Genomic DNA, 15,337 nt, shown 5'->3' with positions numbered 1-15,337 from the left:
ATTTCCCATTCGTGGACCTGTTGGTGATCTCGAGAGAGATTGTCTGCGAGTTGATTTTGGATCCCTGGTATAAATTGTGCTATTAGGCGAATTTGTTTGTGAATTGCCCAACGCCAAATCTTTTGTGCTAGCAGGCTTAACTGCGTGGAGTGCGTCCCCCCTTGCTTGTTTAGATAATACATTGTTGTCATGTTGTCTGTTTTGACGAGAATGTATTTGTGAACTATTATTGGTTGGAAAGCTTTTAGTGCTTGAAAAACTGCTAGAAGTTCTAGGTGATTTATATGCAGTTTTGTTTGATGTACGTTCCATTGTCCCTGTATGCTGTGTTGATCGAGGTGTGCTCCCCACCCTGTCATGGAAGCATCTGTTGTTATTACGTATTGTGGCACTGGGTCTTGGAAAGGCCGCCCTTTGTTTAAATTTATGTTGTTCCACCACAGAAGCGAGAGGTAAGTTTGGCGGTCTATTAACACCAGATCTAGAAGGTGACCCTGTGCTTGTGACCATTGTGATGCTAGGCACTGTTGTAAGGGCCTCATGTGCAGTCTTGCGTTTGGGACAATGGCTATGCATGAAGACATCATGCCTAGGAGTTGTAGTACCATCTTTGCTTGTATCCTTTGTGTTGGATACATGCGTTGTATGATGGTGTTGAAATTTTGAATTCTTTGTGGACTTGGAGTGGCTACTCCTTTTGATGTGTCTATTATGCTCCCAGGTATTGTTGTACCTTGCGCGGCAGAATTTTGGATTTTGTGAAGTTGACGGTGAACCCTAGTTTGAAGAGGGTTTGTATGATATGATTTGTGTGATTTGAGCACTCTATTAACGAATGGGCCTTGATTAGCCAGTCGTCTAGATATGGGAACACATGTATTTGCTGCCTTCTTATGTGTGCAGCGACTACCGCTAGACATTTGGTAAAGACTCTTGGTGCGGTTGTTAATCCGAAAGGCAGTACCTTGAATTGGTAATGTATTCCCTTGAATACAAACCTTAGGTATTTCCTGTGCGATGGGTGTATTGGTATATGGAAATAAGCATCCTTGAGGTCTAAAGTTGCCATGTAGTCGTGTAGTTTTAGCAATGGCAATACTTCTTGTAGTGTGACCATGTGAAAGTGGTCTGATTTGATGAAAGTGTTCACTACTCTGAGGTCTAGGATTGGTCTCAGCGTTTTGTCCTTCTTTGGTATCAGAAAGTACAGTGAGTAAACTCCTGTGTTTATTTGTGTGTTTGGCACTAATTCGATTGCATTCTTTTGCAATAGTGCCTGCACTTCTATCTCCAGGAGATTGGAATGATGTGTTGTCAAATTTTGTGCTTTTGGTGGTATGTTTGGAGGGAATTGTAGAAATTCTATGCAATAACCATGTTGGATAATTGCTAGAACCCAAGTGTCTGTAGTGATTTCCTCCCATGCTTTGTAATAATGACTTATTCTTCCCCCCACTGGTGTTGTGTGGAGGGGGTGAGTGACATGTGAGTCACTGTTTAGTAGTAGGGGTTTTGGGGCTCTGAAATCTTCCTCTATTCCTAGGGAATTGCCCTCCTCTATATTGTCCCCGAAAACCTCCTCTATACTGTCCCTGGTAACTGGACGGTGTTGCTTGTGAGGTGCTGGCTTGTGTGCTCTGACCCCGAAACCCCCCTCTAAAGGGTGTTTTACGGAATGTGCTGTAATTCCCTCTGCTCTGCGGGGAGTAGAGTGCGCCCATGGCTTTGGCAGTGTCCGTATCTTTTTTGAGTTTCTCAATCGCTGTGTCCACTTCCGGACCGAACAGTTCTTTTTCGTTAAAAGGCATATTGAGAACTGCTTGTTGAATCTCTGGTTTAAATCCAGACGTTCGGAGCCATGCATGCCTTCTGATAGTTACAGATGTATTAATTGTCCGTGCAGCTGTATCTGCAGCGTCCATGGAGGAGCGGATCTGGTTGTTGGAAATGGTCTGTCCCTCCTCAACCACTTGTTTTGCCCTATTTTGTAAGTCCTTGGGCAGATGTTCAATGAGATGTTGCATCTCGTCCCAGTGGGCTCTGTCATAGCGCGCAAGTAGTGCCTGGGAGTTCGCGATGCGCCACTGGTTTGCAGCTTGTGCTGCGACTCTCTTACCAGCTGCATCGAACTTGCGGCTTTCTTTATCTGGGGGTGGTGCATCTCCAGATGTGTGGGAGTTGGCCCTTTTCCTAGCTGCTCCTACAACGACAGAGTCTGGTGGCAGCTGTGTAGTGATGAAAACCGGGTCTGTAGGAGGCGCCTTATACTTTTTTTCCACCCTTGGTGTGATTGCCCTACTTTTGACCGGCTCCTTAAAGATTTCTTTTGCGTGCCGGAGCATACCAGGGAGCATAGGCAGGCTTTGGTATGAGCTGTGGGTGGAGGAGAGTGTGTTGAATAAAAAATCATCCTCGACCTGTTCTGAGTGGAGGCTTACGTTGTGAAATTGTGCTGCTCTAGCCACCACTTGAGAATACGCGGTGCTGTCCTCTGGTGGAGATGGCTTCGTAGGGTATGCCTCCGGACTGTTATCTGACACTGGGGCGTCGTATAGGTCCCATGCGTCTTGATCTTGGTCACCCTGGCTTATGGTGGTGTGAGCTGGGGAGTGTGATGGAGTTTGTGCTGGTGAGACGTTAATCACGGGCGGAGGAGAGGGTGGTGGGGTAACTCTTTTCACCACTTTTGGTTGTGGTGTCTGTTCAGTTTGGAACTCCAACCTTCTCTTTCTTCTAATAGGGGGAAGGGTGCTTATTTTTCCTGTCCCCTGCTGTATGAAAATACGCTTTTGCGTATGGTCCACATCAGTTGATTGTAGCTCTTCCTCAAACCTATGCTTTTGCATTTGGGAGGTTAGCGAGTGCTCTTCTGTATAAGAGCCTGAAGCTGGGTCGGTTGCAGTTTGTTTCGGGACCGAAACCCTGTCTGCGTCCTTTTTCGGCTCCGAGGTGACTTTTTTCATTTTCGGGGCCGAAACCTGTCGGCGCCGATCTTCTTCGGGGCCGCTGTCTCGGCGTCGAGCCGTGTCTACACCGGCATCTCGGTGTCGAGGCTTGTCTCCAGCACTTTCTCGGTCCCGAGAAGGCTGCGTGCCGGTGTCTCGACCGGAGTCGGACGATCTCGGCACTGTTTGGGCCTTTTTCGGTGCCGACGGTCGGTCACCGAATTTATGGGTGGAGCCATGGCCTGGTGGCAGTGGCGTCCCCTGGGCCTTGTAAATCTTCCTCTGTGTGGTTTTCGACGTCTTACTCACGGTTTGTGTATCGTCGAATCCTTCGGAGTCTGAGTCTTGGATCGAGAAGGTACCTTCCTCTTCTTGTTCCTCGAACTCTCGGTGGGCTGTCGGCGCGGACGCCATCTGAAGTCTTCTGGCTCAACGGTCTCGGAGTGTTTTTCGGGACCGGAACGCACGACAGGCCTCGCAGGTGTCTTCACTGTGCTCAGGTGACAGGCACAGGTTACAGACCAAGTGTTGGTCTGTATAGGGGTATTTATTGTGGCATTTGGGGCAGAAACGGAACGGGGTCCGTTCCATCGGTGTTCTTCAGCACGCGGTCGGGCCGACCAGGCCCCGACGGGGGATCGAAAAAACTACCCCCGAAGGGCACCGGAGCTCTTCGATCCTTCGACGCGGTGTTGAATCTAACTACGCCGATCCCGAACGCAACAATACCGACGAAAATCTTCCGAAATTAGCTATCTTTCCGTTCCGAAACTCGGAGCGACAGGAACACGTCCGAACCCAATGGCGGAAAAAAAACAATCGAAGATGGAGTCGACGCCCATGCGCAATGGAGACAAAAGGAGGAGTCACTCGGTCCCGTGACTCGAAAGACTTCTTCGAAGAAAAACAACTTGTAACACTCCGGCCCAACACCAGATGGCGAGCTATTGCAAAACATGCGTATCTACAGCGACAGATGCCATCGAACATATGATTTACTAAAATTAATGTTCATGTCTAAGTTATGCATAAAGGTCACAAAAGCGTCAACTAAGATTCGATAGGTGCGCGGCGTTCTGGCCAACAGAACCGCATCGTCAGCATATAACAGAACTGGCACAGGGAGATTAGCAATTAACAGTACATCCTGTGCGGAGCTAGAGAGACTGTCATGTAACTCATTTATGTAGAGGACAAAAAGGAGAGGTGCTAAAACACACCCCTGTCGAACACCACTTTCTAGAGAAAAGGTGTCTGATAATTCACCCTACTGACCATAACGCACCCTAGCACCTAAATTTCCATGTAGACCATACAAAAAGTTCACTAGGGCAACATCCACTCCTAAGCTAATTAACATCATCCAAAGCTTACTTCTATTTATCCTGTCAAACGCAGTAGAAAGATCCATAAATGCCAGGTACATTGAGCCACGCTTGGCAACAGTATATTTACTTACAATGAGAAGTAAATTCAAGCACTGCTCTACAGTCCCAAAACCTGGTCAAAAAACGTATTGGCAGGGAGACAGTATTTTATTCTCTGTGGTCCAAGCATGCAAACGATTAAAAAGAACTCTCCCTATTATCTTAACAGAGCTATCAACTAAAGATATGGGCCTGTAACATCCCATGTCTCCTTTTTTTAAAATTGGGTATCTTGTTGCATAATGAGTTATTAAATACATTCGCAGGTAGAGGTCCCCAAAGGCCCGGATGACATCTAAATAGGTCTATAGGAATCCCATCCGGGCCTGGCGCCTTTCCACCAGTGCTCGAAAAGATAGCCATCTCAACCTCCTGAACTGTTACTTGCAGCAGGCCAGCAGACGCAAGTGCCCTCCGTAAGTCTCTAGCTCTCTCTCTACTACCTGTGAGTAAACATTTTTAAAGTGTATTACCCGATCTTGACCTGAAATACTGCTGCTTAAATGGTTTGTTTGTGGCACATCCCTTTTACATAGCCTATTAACTTTCTCCCAAAACACCTTGCTATTGCTTTGAGCAGCAGCCCGTTCCAATATTTCCCAGTCCTTGTTAAATAGAAGGTGCTTCCTTTCTTTTATGGCCGCATTGTAAAAGCATCTTGCCTCCTGAACCTCTTTTTTTTATCCCTAGGGAGCGTCACTTACGCTGATCTCAAATGGCGATTCACAATAGAACACTGTGCATCAAACCAACAGGGACTATTTATTTTAGGTTTAAAAGGTTGTGATAACATATTCTTGACCGCTTCACACAATAGCATATAGCACTAGAACAACTCAACCCCAGATCCTTCCTCTAGACAACCCAAAATAATGAAGAGATTGTCTTTTAGAAGGCCCGTTAGCATTGCTATAGGGTCTTTTAAATGCCACACTACCCTTAAACCATCCCTGATATGTTTATTGATGCCATCAGACACTTTTGGGTTGGCATCCTTGTTCAAGGGAAAACAAACATCTAGGTGGATAGCATTATGATCACTCCATAAAGTTTCTATCACCATGCTATTTTTACACCACTGAAGACAGTTTTTTGTGGCAAATATATAATCAATAACAGAACCATGACTCCCCTCCTCTATACGTTGGCTTATCTGGGTTGGAGCCTTGGAAAAAATTAACTACATGTTTCAAGTCACTTTGGGCTACTAGATTCCGCAGATACAATCCTCTCACATCACAGGGTACTTCCTCCTTAACCATACTCCTTAGCCCAAAATCCGTCTTAACAATGCCCATTTTAGCATTAAAATCGCCACAAATTAAAATGCTCTTTTGCTGAGTGGTGCTCTTCCCATAAAACTTTAGGCCTCCAATAAAACTAAATAGCTCCTCAAACAGGTCACTATAAGTATTGGAAACATTGTTATAAAAATTTGCTAAATATAAACTAAAACACCGCTTTTTGTCTCTGATAAATAAGTCCTGATAAGCAGAACTACCTGTAGCTATAACTAACAGTAATTCTGATATTAATCTTCACTCACATAGCAAGACCGCAACTAGCTCTCCTGAATTAAGCAGCACCAGCACTGTAGGAATAGCAGGAAAAACCATTTGAAACTCGGGAAGTGGTATCCCAAGTTTCTTGAAATACGATAAATTCATAAGCTTCAATAAAAGATAGCCACACAGGGTTGAAGATTTTGGGGGTCATTCTAACCCTGGCGGTCCAAGACCGCCAGGGCTAAAATGACGGGGGCACCGCCAACAGGCTGGCGGTGCCCCGCTGGGCATTCTGACCGCGGCGGTTCGGCCGCGGTTAGAAGTGGAAAACCGGCGGTCTCCCGCCGGTTTTCCGCTGCCCAAATGAATCCTCCATGGCGGCGCAGCAAGCTGCGCCGCCATGGAGGATTCTGACACCCCATACCGCCATCCTGTTCCTGGCGGTTCTCCCGCCAGGAACAGGATGGCGGTATGGGGTGTCGCGGGGCCCCCGTAAGAGGGCCCCAAAAAGAATTTCAGTGTCTGCTTTGCAGACACTGAAATTTGCGACGGGTGCAACTGCACCCGTCGCACCTTCCCACTCCGCCGGCTCAATTCTGAGCCGGCGTCCTCGTGGGAAGGTAGTTTTACACTGGGCTGGCGGGCGGCCTTTTGGCAGTCGCCCGCCAGCCCAGTGTAAAACACAGAATAGCCGCAGCAGTCTTCCGACCGCGGTGCGGTATTCTGGAGGGGGGAAGTCTGGTGGGCGGCCTCCGCCGCCCGCCAGACTTAGAATCACCCCCTTTGTTTCTTAAGCCGGCCACATTCCAACTTAACAGGGAAAACTGTCTGTCACCACCATGGCTATTACAATGCACCTAACTTCCTTGACCCCTTTCCCTCGATAAGGTATTTAACAAAGGCAAGGAAGTGGTGGAAGAGGCCCATTTTAAAGCAGGCTCAACATGATGTGAAAACACACTATGATAAGAAGCGGGTCTAAAGAGGACACCCTGTCCAATTCCCTACCCCCAACACATAAGGATACCTTTTGTAGGCCCCTATACTGTCAGTCCACCTCGTTAAGATCTACCAATGGATCAAAACGATTTTTACATATAACACTGGAAACACCTAGGAAGGACTGTACTAGGCGAGCCGAAGAAGGAATCATGGGCTTTCGGAGGTTATTTGGTCTAGAGAAAAAGCCAAGAGGTAACACTCTAATTTTATTAGGGTTGCCAAGAGTCTCAAAAGGCTGGAAAAGATTTGTCTCTGCCAGGCGTGGATACCTAAAATTGACAATAATAAAGTCACCAGAGATACATTGATCAGAGGGACCAATCCAGGCGACACGGCGAGTCAGCAAGATATTTCCATAATCACAGACATCAAACTTGAACTAACCAGTGACAAACCATATTTTGAAGTTAGGGAGTAGATTCTGAATGTGAGTTGGACACAGAAGGAACACCGGCCAAAAAAACAACATATGGACAGCAAGCAGGAGGAAGATTATTCACTGGTAAGTATGAAGATGATGTAACGGCTAAAGACTCTTGTGGCGCCACATTAGAAACTGTTGAAGACACATTTGGAGCAGGTAGATTAACTATAGGAGCTAAGGTGGATGCATGCTGCTTATCTTGCAAACATAGGCCAGGGCGCAGTCGACTGCTTCTTGCTATCTCTTCCCGACTAGTACTTTCAAGGGGGAGAACATTCAATGAAGAAGGATGGCCCGAAGGGCTCTTTTAAGGGTTACTTGTGGCAACTGTAGGCCCCATCGGGAGCAACCTTTGCTGTCGCTGACATAATCTTAAATCTTTTCTCTACTGCTACTTTTAATTTCCCCAATCTATCTCTCAGGGGGGTTATAAACTTTTGGACGACGATATCCCAGTCCGGTATTTGTATCGTACCCAGGTTGACTGTTTCACCTTGCTCTCCTACAGCTGACCCTCTCATAGGAGGTGAAGGGGCATCAATAGTCCTGGCTTTCCTCTTACGCTTAGTGGCAGGTGAGGATTTAGTTATAGATCGATTTGGGTGCTACACATGAGGATTAGATGCCATACTACTGACCATAAAGGCATCTGAACTAATTAAAGGGATGAGGCAGTTTAAGTTGCTGATAGCCTGCCCTCCTATCTCAGTTTCTACATCTGGCGTCCCTATAATAGCAGTGTAGGGGGAACCTGCGCAGCCCAAGGAAACGCCTCTCTGCCAAATCAATCTCCTTGGGGACAACACTAACTGCTCGCGCCAAAAAGGAATCAATGGTTGTAGAATTGCATCCTATTGGGGTCTTACTGCAGGCTACCCTCTTCTTGCCCATGGCTGCTTTCTAACCAAATATAGCCCGCTACCAATGGTAGGCTAGTTAAGGCCCTGTAGCACACTTTATTGCATGCCCTACTTTGCACACCACTTTCTGTACTATATGAGACAACATTCAGTGACTATACAGGAAAAGGAAAAAGAAAAAAACAAGAGAGTGAGCCCAGCCCAGCCTCTTCCGGGCGTGGATACACACACCCTTGGCCCAGGCCTTGCCCGCATGTGTCCCGTGCAGCTGTGATTTGCCCGTGCTTTCTAGCGCTCATTAGTGGTCACGACTGTGAGCAGCTAGTCCCCAAGATGGCTGCCTCCAGGGGCCAAAAGGGGTCTGGAATATGTAGTCCCGCACAAGCGGTTCAGCGCGTAGCCAGCGTGTCATGGGCCCTTGTACAAAGAAGGAAATGAGAACCCTGGCTGCTGTTTGAACTGTGAAATACAATAATAGCCAGAGTTTAGTGGACCCTTTATGCCTCTGGGCCCCGGTGTGCTGCACCAGTGGTATTACACATGGTATGAGTGAGCTTGTTAAACTTGCAGTCAGGCTGATGAGTAGCAATCCCTGTACAAGCCATGAGGGCAAGAACGAGAGTGGCACGTTATATTCCTTGAGGGAACGCGTTCCAGAAGCCCGGCTATCACTATGCTAGTAACTATGTTGTATGTATAATTATCGATTTCTCTATGCTGCTTTTGATCTGGGGCTTCGCTGTACAAGGGATGATGTCTATATTCAGTTTACGAACCGACTGTGTACACAGTAATCTTTGGGACAGTCAGAGTAGTCCGTGATCTTGGACCATCACCGCTTCAACCATATCTCCCGTTGCAACACCTGGATAGAGCAACTGTATCGCACTCAGAGCTTTTACTTGTGAGCTACTGCACTCATTTAATTTCACAATGGAAGTACCTGCACCACTCCACACTTGCACAATACCTTTAATAGAACAGCACCAGTAACTCTAAGTAGCAAACGTGTGCTCTAGGTTATTGATTATACTCCATTGCAAACCGTTATAGGTTTTTCAGGACCCTCTACTATGCCAGAAAAATATATTTAAGAATATGGTTCTCATTTCTTGGACAGACTATACTGCAAAGCGTGTCTGCAACTCCAACGCATATTGAAACATAAGTGATACCTACCAAAAAGAAAACACATTACACAACACTTTAGATATAATAAGTTATTCAGAGGCCCACCACAATGCTGTTAACTGCGACTGAAGAAAATCCAAGGGTTGGAAGGATCACAAGAAACAAAACAAAAGTATCCAGAAAATCTTTATGATTAGAATACTTTGTACTACAAAGAAAAGAAGGTGATGACAAGACTAAACTAGGCATTAGTTTCAGATTTCACAGGAAAGGAGTAATAAAACAAGCCACCTCCTTCTGTCTTAAATACTGTTCCTGTGTTGGGGGGGGGGAGGCAAAGGTTACTGGAGGAGTTTGGGGGTCAGGGAGACTGAGGAAGCTACCATCCCTGCCCAGCCCATCAGGATTTTAAGGAAAACAAGTGCAAGAACTAGATAGAGCCAGGTAGGATGGCCCGGGAAGAATGGATTAGAGGAGGCAGAGCGCGTATTTCTGTACTGCAATTGTATCTGGTACCTATGTAATGCGCAGTCACATACCCGCAGGAACCAATGTTGAGAAGCAGTTGGCAGGGATTCCCCATCCAATCCAAAACCAGCGTACAGTTTCCGAGCCACCGCAGCCATTGAATAACTTGACCAAAAACACTTCACCAATTCTGCTACAAGCAATCGTCAACCAAACCAAGATTACTTCTCTTTCCAGCCAGTTTTAATCCCAGAGGGTGCCACACTAAACCTCCAGACTCCTAGTACGCTGTACGATTATGATATACAATGTCCCTTGCCGTGAAGGAGTGATCACAACACAAACAGCATATTTCTGCTCCATTTAATAAACTTCTACAGAAAATGATGCAGAGGCGTTAGTCATCTGGTTCTTTGTGCAGTGTTTTTCCTACCGTGATGGGGGATGTATTCAAGGTGTAAAATGCACGCTCAATCGGAGTGAAGGAATCACCCGGCCTCCTGAGCGCTGAGGGAGCAGCTGTAGGGCACCGTGCTAATCAAATGAAAGGTGTGTGAAGGTGAAACATGATAGCGACACTGTGACAGGATTTACAGGCTTGTGTTCGCTTACGCTCGAAATGGAAAGGCATGGGGACCAGCTGTGCGTACATAGAGCCTTCCCATTGGGAAGGGAGGAAAGTCTTGGAATGCACAGCAAATGTGACCAGATAAGACTAAGATTTATAGCCCCATTTACAGCACAGCTCAGAAAGATAAGCACTTCTCTCCAGTGCTCCAGATGAAAGATCAAAGTAGTCCCTCAACACATCTTAAAATCAGGAGCAGTGTATTTAGATAGTAGTTGGTCAGATCTCCTAGGAGGTAAAAAAGAAAAAAAGGTGGGACAAAAAGTAAGATTTCCCAGTAGCAAGCAAGGATTTTTAAAGGACACTGTCATACAAAAATCACAATGACTGGGTGGAGCGGAATCTCACAAACCTTTTACAACAGGTCGCTGAGCGACAGCGCACGCGCTGTCTAGGCTCAACCTAAAAAGGAAAGTTTGGACTTTGCCATTACTTTAAATGGAACAGTAAAGTTAGCAGCTTAAGAAACTGCTCTGCCAGCCTGCAATGTCAGTCTGCGTCTCATGTTTTACCTTGTCAAAGTTGTGGTGGAACAACCAATTTCGTAGCCCAAGAGGGGCATTTAACTCGCAGGCTCTGGTGCCCTTGGTACCACATACTAGGGAAGTTATGCTATGATGGGTGAGCCAACTAGACATATGCCTTTTAAAGGGTCAGAGCACTGGCACTGAGACCAGCATTTGTTTAAAGTTATCAAAATGTGAGGGTGGACCCTACAAAAAGCCAAGTTCCTTACAGAGAGCACTGTACATTTACGCTCATTCACAAGATTACAATTTGCACTCAGAGGAGGGAGCAATAGAAGCACACAAGGTACAGAGGTCCTGATTACCAGTACACCAAATAAAATCTAACACAGCAGGTTTGCAAAGTTCTCAGGTGGAATAAATAGCACCTGTTATTTGTTTTGTTCAACAAATGGTGCTGAATATGCAGATTTTGGTGTTATTTACTGGACATTTTACCACTGGTGAATTTCGGTGGTATTGACTTGACAAAATTTATCAGGGGAAAATTGCAGGTGCACAATATTTGCTGCTCAACTCTAACTCCTACATGTGGTAACAGCAGGTACCACGCACAGCGTGATTTGCTGCAGCTCTCTGAATCGGTGCCCCATAAATAAGACCATGCCCTAAAGCACCTGTCACTTCCTGATCAGCTAAAGGCAATTCCTTTTTTGTCACAGTTACAGGCTGTATTGTAATTATAGAAACGTCTTATATTTTGCTTAGTTTCTTTTTTTATTTACTGGTGTGCATGAGGGGAAGAGCAAAGACAAGGAGACCTATTGTTTGTGGCCCTTTTTGAACAAAACAAAAAAAAACGAAAAAGGTTAAACAAAATGGCCTACACATAGACAACCATCCCATTGTACATAACCCTCACATAGTATATAAAGCTACTATTGTATTTAACTCCCCCATAATGGATACTTCCTGCCTTAGTATACACAATGTCTAATGCCATTGTATATAAATTGCAGCATAACAAAACACAGAGAGAAATTGAATTGGATGCAACATGTAACAGCCTACACAGGAGCAAGAAGGTGAAATAATTTATCTTCACAAGGATACTATTTGCCACTGAAAAAAATCACAAACCTAGCATTTGATCTAAAAGGCAACACCATCACTGAAATAAGCACTGGCAAAGCAATTAGGTCTGGCTTTGGCTGGCGAGCTATTTGCTTTAAGAATGCTAATTTCCTTTGAATGTTTATAAAGTGTAACAAAAATCTTTCCAAGATTGAGTGGGCACATCTGCAGAGGACGACTTTCTTTTAATAGTTTTTGTTGTACTCAATCAAAAACCATTTCAAATCCCTCTCCCCACATACACACAGGAAGCTATCTAGGAGAGTTTTTGGTATATAGTTTAACAAACGTTATTAAATGATAGACTCTCATGCATTGCATACAGGTACACACATGAATAGTCAGATTCAAATGATTTCTGTTATACTTCAATGCAAACCATTCAAGGATGGTCGATGCAGGTGCATACACCAGCAGCAATAGTTTTGGTAAATATTTGAAAAAACATTAAAAGATTGCCGTCTGTGTATGTGTATGAGTATACATGCACAGGCGTATAACTCTGATTGGGTATAAAGCCCATGTAAAGATGATTGCTACCTGCACTGAGCATGCGGTACGCTGTTCACTGCAAGTGTCCTCGAGGATCTGGTAGCAGCCTCTAGAGAGCTGCTAAGTCCTCACAATTTTTTTTTTTTTCTATGGAAAAAAATATATTTTTAAAAAAGGGGCACAGCCCACAACTGGCACTGAATGAGGCTACTTTTCGGGCACACAAGGCATAAACAAAATACCATCACTCACAGTGAGGGGAGCTAACAGCTGCTCTTTGCACAAGTAATTTTATGAGCAGGGTTGGTGTTTCTCCAAGATAGGAAAAGCCTACACCCAACGTTACAGCTTGTGTGTGAATTTACATGACTTTGTGTTTGGACACCCCATCGGACACAATCCTTACTGCAGCACAAAAGCATAAGAGAGCTGGAGACTAAATAAAATGTAGTCTTCATTGTCAGCACCAAGCAACAGCTACACATGAATACCAGGGGATCTCAGACAGCAAAGAACTTGAGACTCCTTTCAAGGGAGAGTGAGAGTCAAGAACCAGCTACTCCATCGCAAAGTACTACCATTGACCACAAACAGCACTCAAGAAGGTAGAACTGAATAGTCTTACAGTCTCGCCTTTACATGATATGTGACAGAGGATTCTAAAGGATCCCAGATAAAGACACTATCTCAAGGAGAGCAAAGAAAGAGCTGAGGACTGAGATACAGTAGACACCAACCACTGCATCACTAAGTTGCTATGGTTAAAATGATACGGATCACTGCACCACACAAAAATGTATTATGTAAAACCCAATTAGCCCACAACATGCAAACATGTGATAGGGATGTAATCCTGTTGTGGGAACAACCAAACTTGAAGTTGCATTGTCAGAGCTCAGCAGCATTTATACACATGAGGTTTGGGAGTCTCACAAAGCCAGGGGTGTTGAACTAATCATAGTGGAGCAATCCTAGTGAAAGTCAAAAAAGGAACTGGCAATGAAGAAACCATGATAAATCAGCAACATCCACACACAGTGCAGCCTCGTAATTTTAAAGCTTCCAGCCTGGGCATATTCATCGAAGTGAGGTAATCATTCTAAAATATCAAAAACAGAGCTAAAGAAAAAGTCTGCCTAGGAACAAAGGTTTTTCCAGCAACAGCTATTCCAAACACAGCCTGTGAAAATTAGTGGATGGCAAAGAACAGAAAATGTGAGAATAAAATTGCACTTTAATTTTATGTATTTCACACAAGGGATGGACGTTCAATTTATAATCCGCCTTGACAATTTATGATTATGCACAAGTACCACGGTTTGTGGTCACTCACAAACTTCTCCCAAATGTTCCCACTCTAGAAATGGTCAGAGGTTTATTCCGGGCAAGGGCTACAGTAAATCCCTTTTCAGTGTGGGAAGGGTGAATGAAACGCCCCCAAATGTCACTGGAGGCATAGGAGTTTCTCCACTGGGCAAAGTATTGGGGGATTACTTATACCTCCAAAAAGCACTGCATATACCTGCCTATAAACAGCATGGAATTCCAGGGAAATTGCCAATTCCCCAAAATTGTCAGCTTTTGCTGGCGTGTGCTTCTTATTATTTTGGAAATACTGTGATCCATGCTGGCTGTGCTTGCAGCTTACTGTATTGCACAGAGTACTTACCATAACAGTAAAAGCAATAATAAATCATATATACACGCTGGAATATCTTGTATACTTAGATGCAGGTCTCACTGTGGTAGCGGATGATTCCTCTTTCTCAAACCCAAAGCCTTGTACTAATCCCAAATCGAAATAATGGAAAAAGATCCATGAAAGGTTTAACATGACCAACTGTGAAGCCTAGTTCCTTCACACTATCTTGGGAGGGCACCAATGTACCACAGCAACATTATTGCTTTAGGATGTAATTGCCAATTATCCGTATTGCTTTTGGATGTAATTACCAATTATCCGAAATAATAAAACAGAATAAATTGGAATACCTCTGCAGGTATTTACAGAAAATAATAATATATTACAGTCAAAACAACGAAAGGCTGCCTCACAATTAAGGAATATGTCTCTATGGGAAAACATATCCATGTTTATTGTGTTCAAAGCTGCATTCACACTCTACTAAACAATATAAGGAAATTAAATTAATTTAAGGGGGGCTGGTAAAGGGAAGGGTTGCTGGTTTGCCTTTACTATGAAACTCAAACCTGTTTGTCCATCTGCACCCCATCCGCATGCATAGATCTCGCCTTTCTCCGTTCTGAACAGACTGTGGTCTTGTCCGCAGGAAATCTGCAAAGATATAAATTAAAATAAAACAAAGTGAGCACATGACCACAGAACATCCACATTGTAGCACGTGTAATAACGTTTATTTAAAAGAGTGACAAAAATGAAAGGTACTGGTGTATTATCGGTTTGGTCCTTTATTGACACCACAGAAACAGAACCACCAGCCAATCAATCAGTCCTAAAGCAGTATCAGGCACTTTTTTCTATCTTTTATTGCAAATCCACCCTTGCTACTTGATACAATAACCAGATACAAGGGTATTCGTTGCAGTCTTATTTTTAGGTCGAGCCTAGGCAGCGCGCATTTGCTGTCTCTAGAGACATGATGTATCTCCTCTGTGGGCTTTGTCCACACCCATAGTTTCTCATTGGTACCTTGTAGCGCCCCTTGTATAATCTTGCTTTTCTATGGTCCCTTTGTTGTCTTTGTTCTGCCTTTTTTCTTTCAGCTTGTTCATAATTGCGGCTGAACCTCCTGCTCCATTGCTTGGTAAATTTTCATTTCAATGTTGTTTTGCCAGGTTTCCCAGGAGTTCATAAGGCACTGCAGCCTCTCCC

The 15,337-nt window shown here is 44.6% G+C and overlaps 1 protein-coding gene across 1 annotated transcript in view; it reads right to left on the bottom strand.

Moving 5' to 3' along the window:
- The window catches only part of RCC1L (RCC1 like), a 109,593-nt gene that overhangs the window by 52,769 nt on the left and 41,487 nt on the right, over positions 1-15,337 (bottom strand). The window contains exon 6 of the mRNA XM_069226912.1: positions 14,695-14,779. Coding sequence (XP_069083013.1) covers positions 14,695-14,779 — 85 coding nt within the window. The remainder of the gene's footprint in view (positions 1-14,694; positions 14,780-15,337) is intronic.

The sequence above is a fragment of the Pleurodeles waltl genome, chromosome 3_2, assembly GCF_031143425.1.
Source record: "Pleurodeles waltl isolate 20211129_DDA chromosome 3_2, aPleWal1.hap1.20221129, whole genome shotgun sequence".
NCBI lineage: Eukaryota > Metazoa > Chordata > Amphibia > Caudata > Salamandridae > Pleurodeles > Pleurodeles waltl.
The sequence above is the reverse complement of the archived record's forward strand: the minus strand, read 5'-3'. Positions and strand labels throughout refer to the sequence as shown.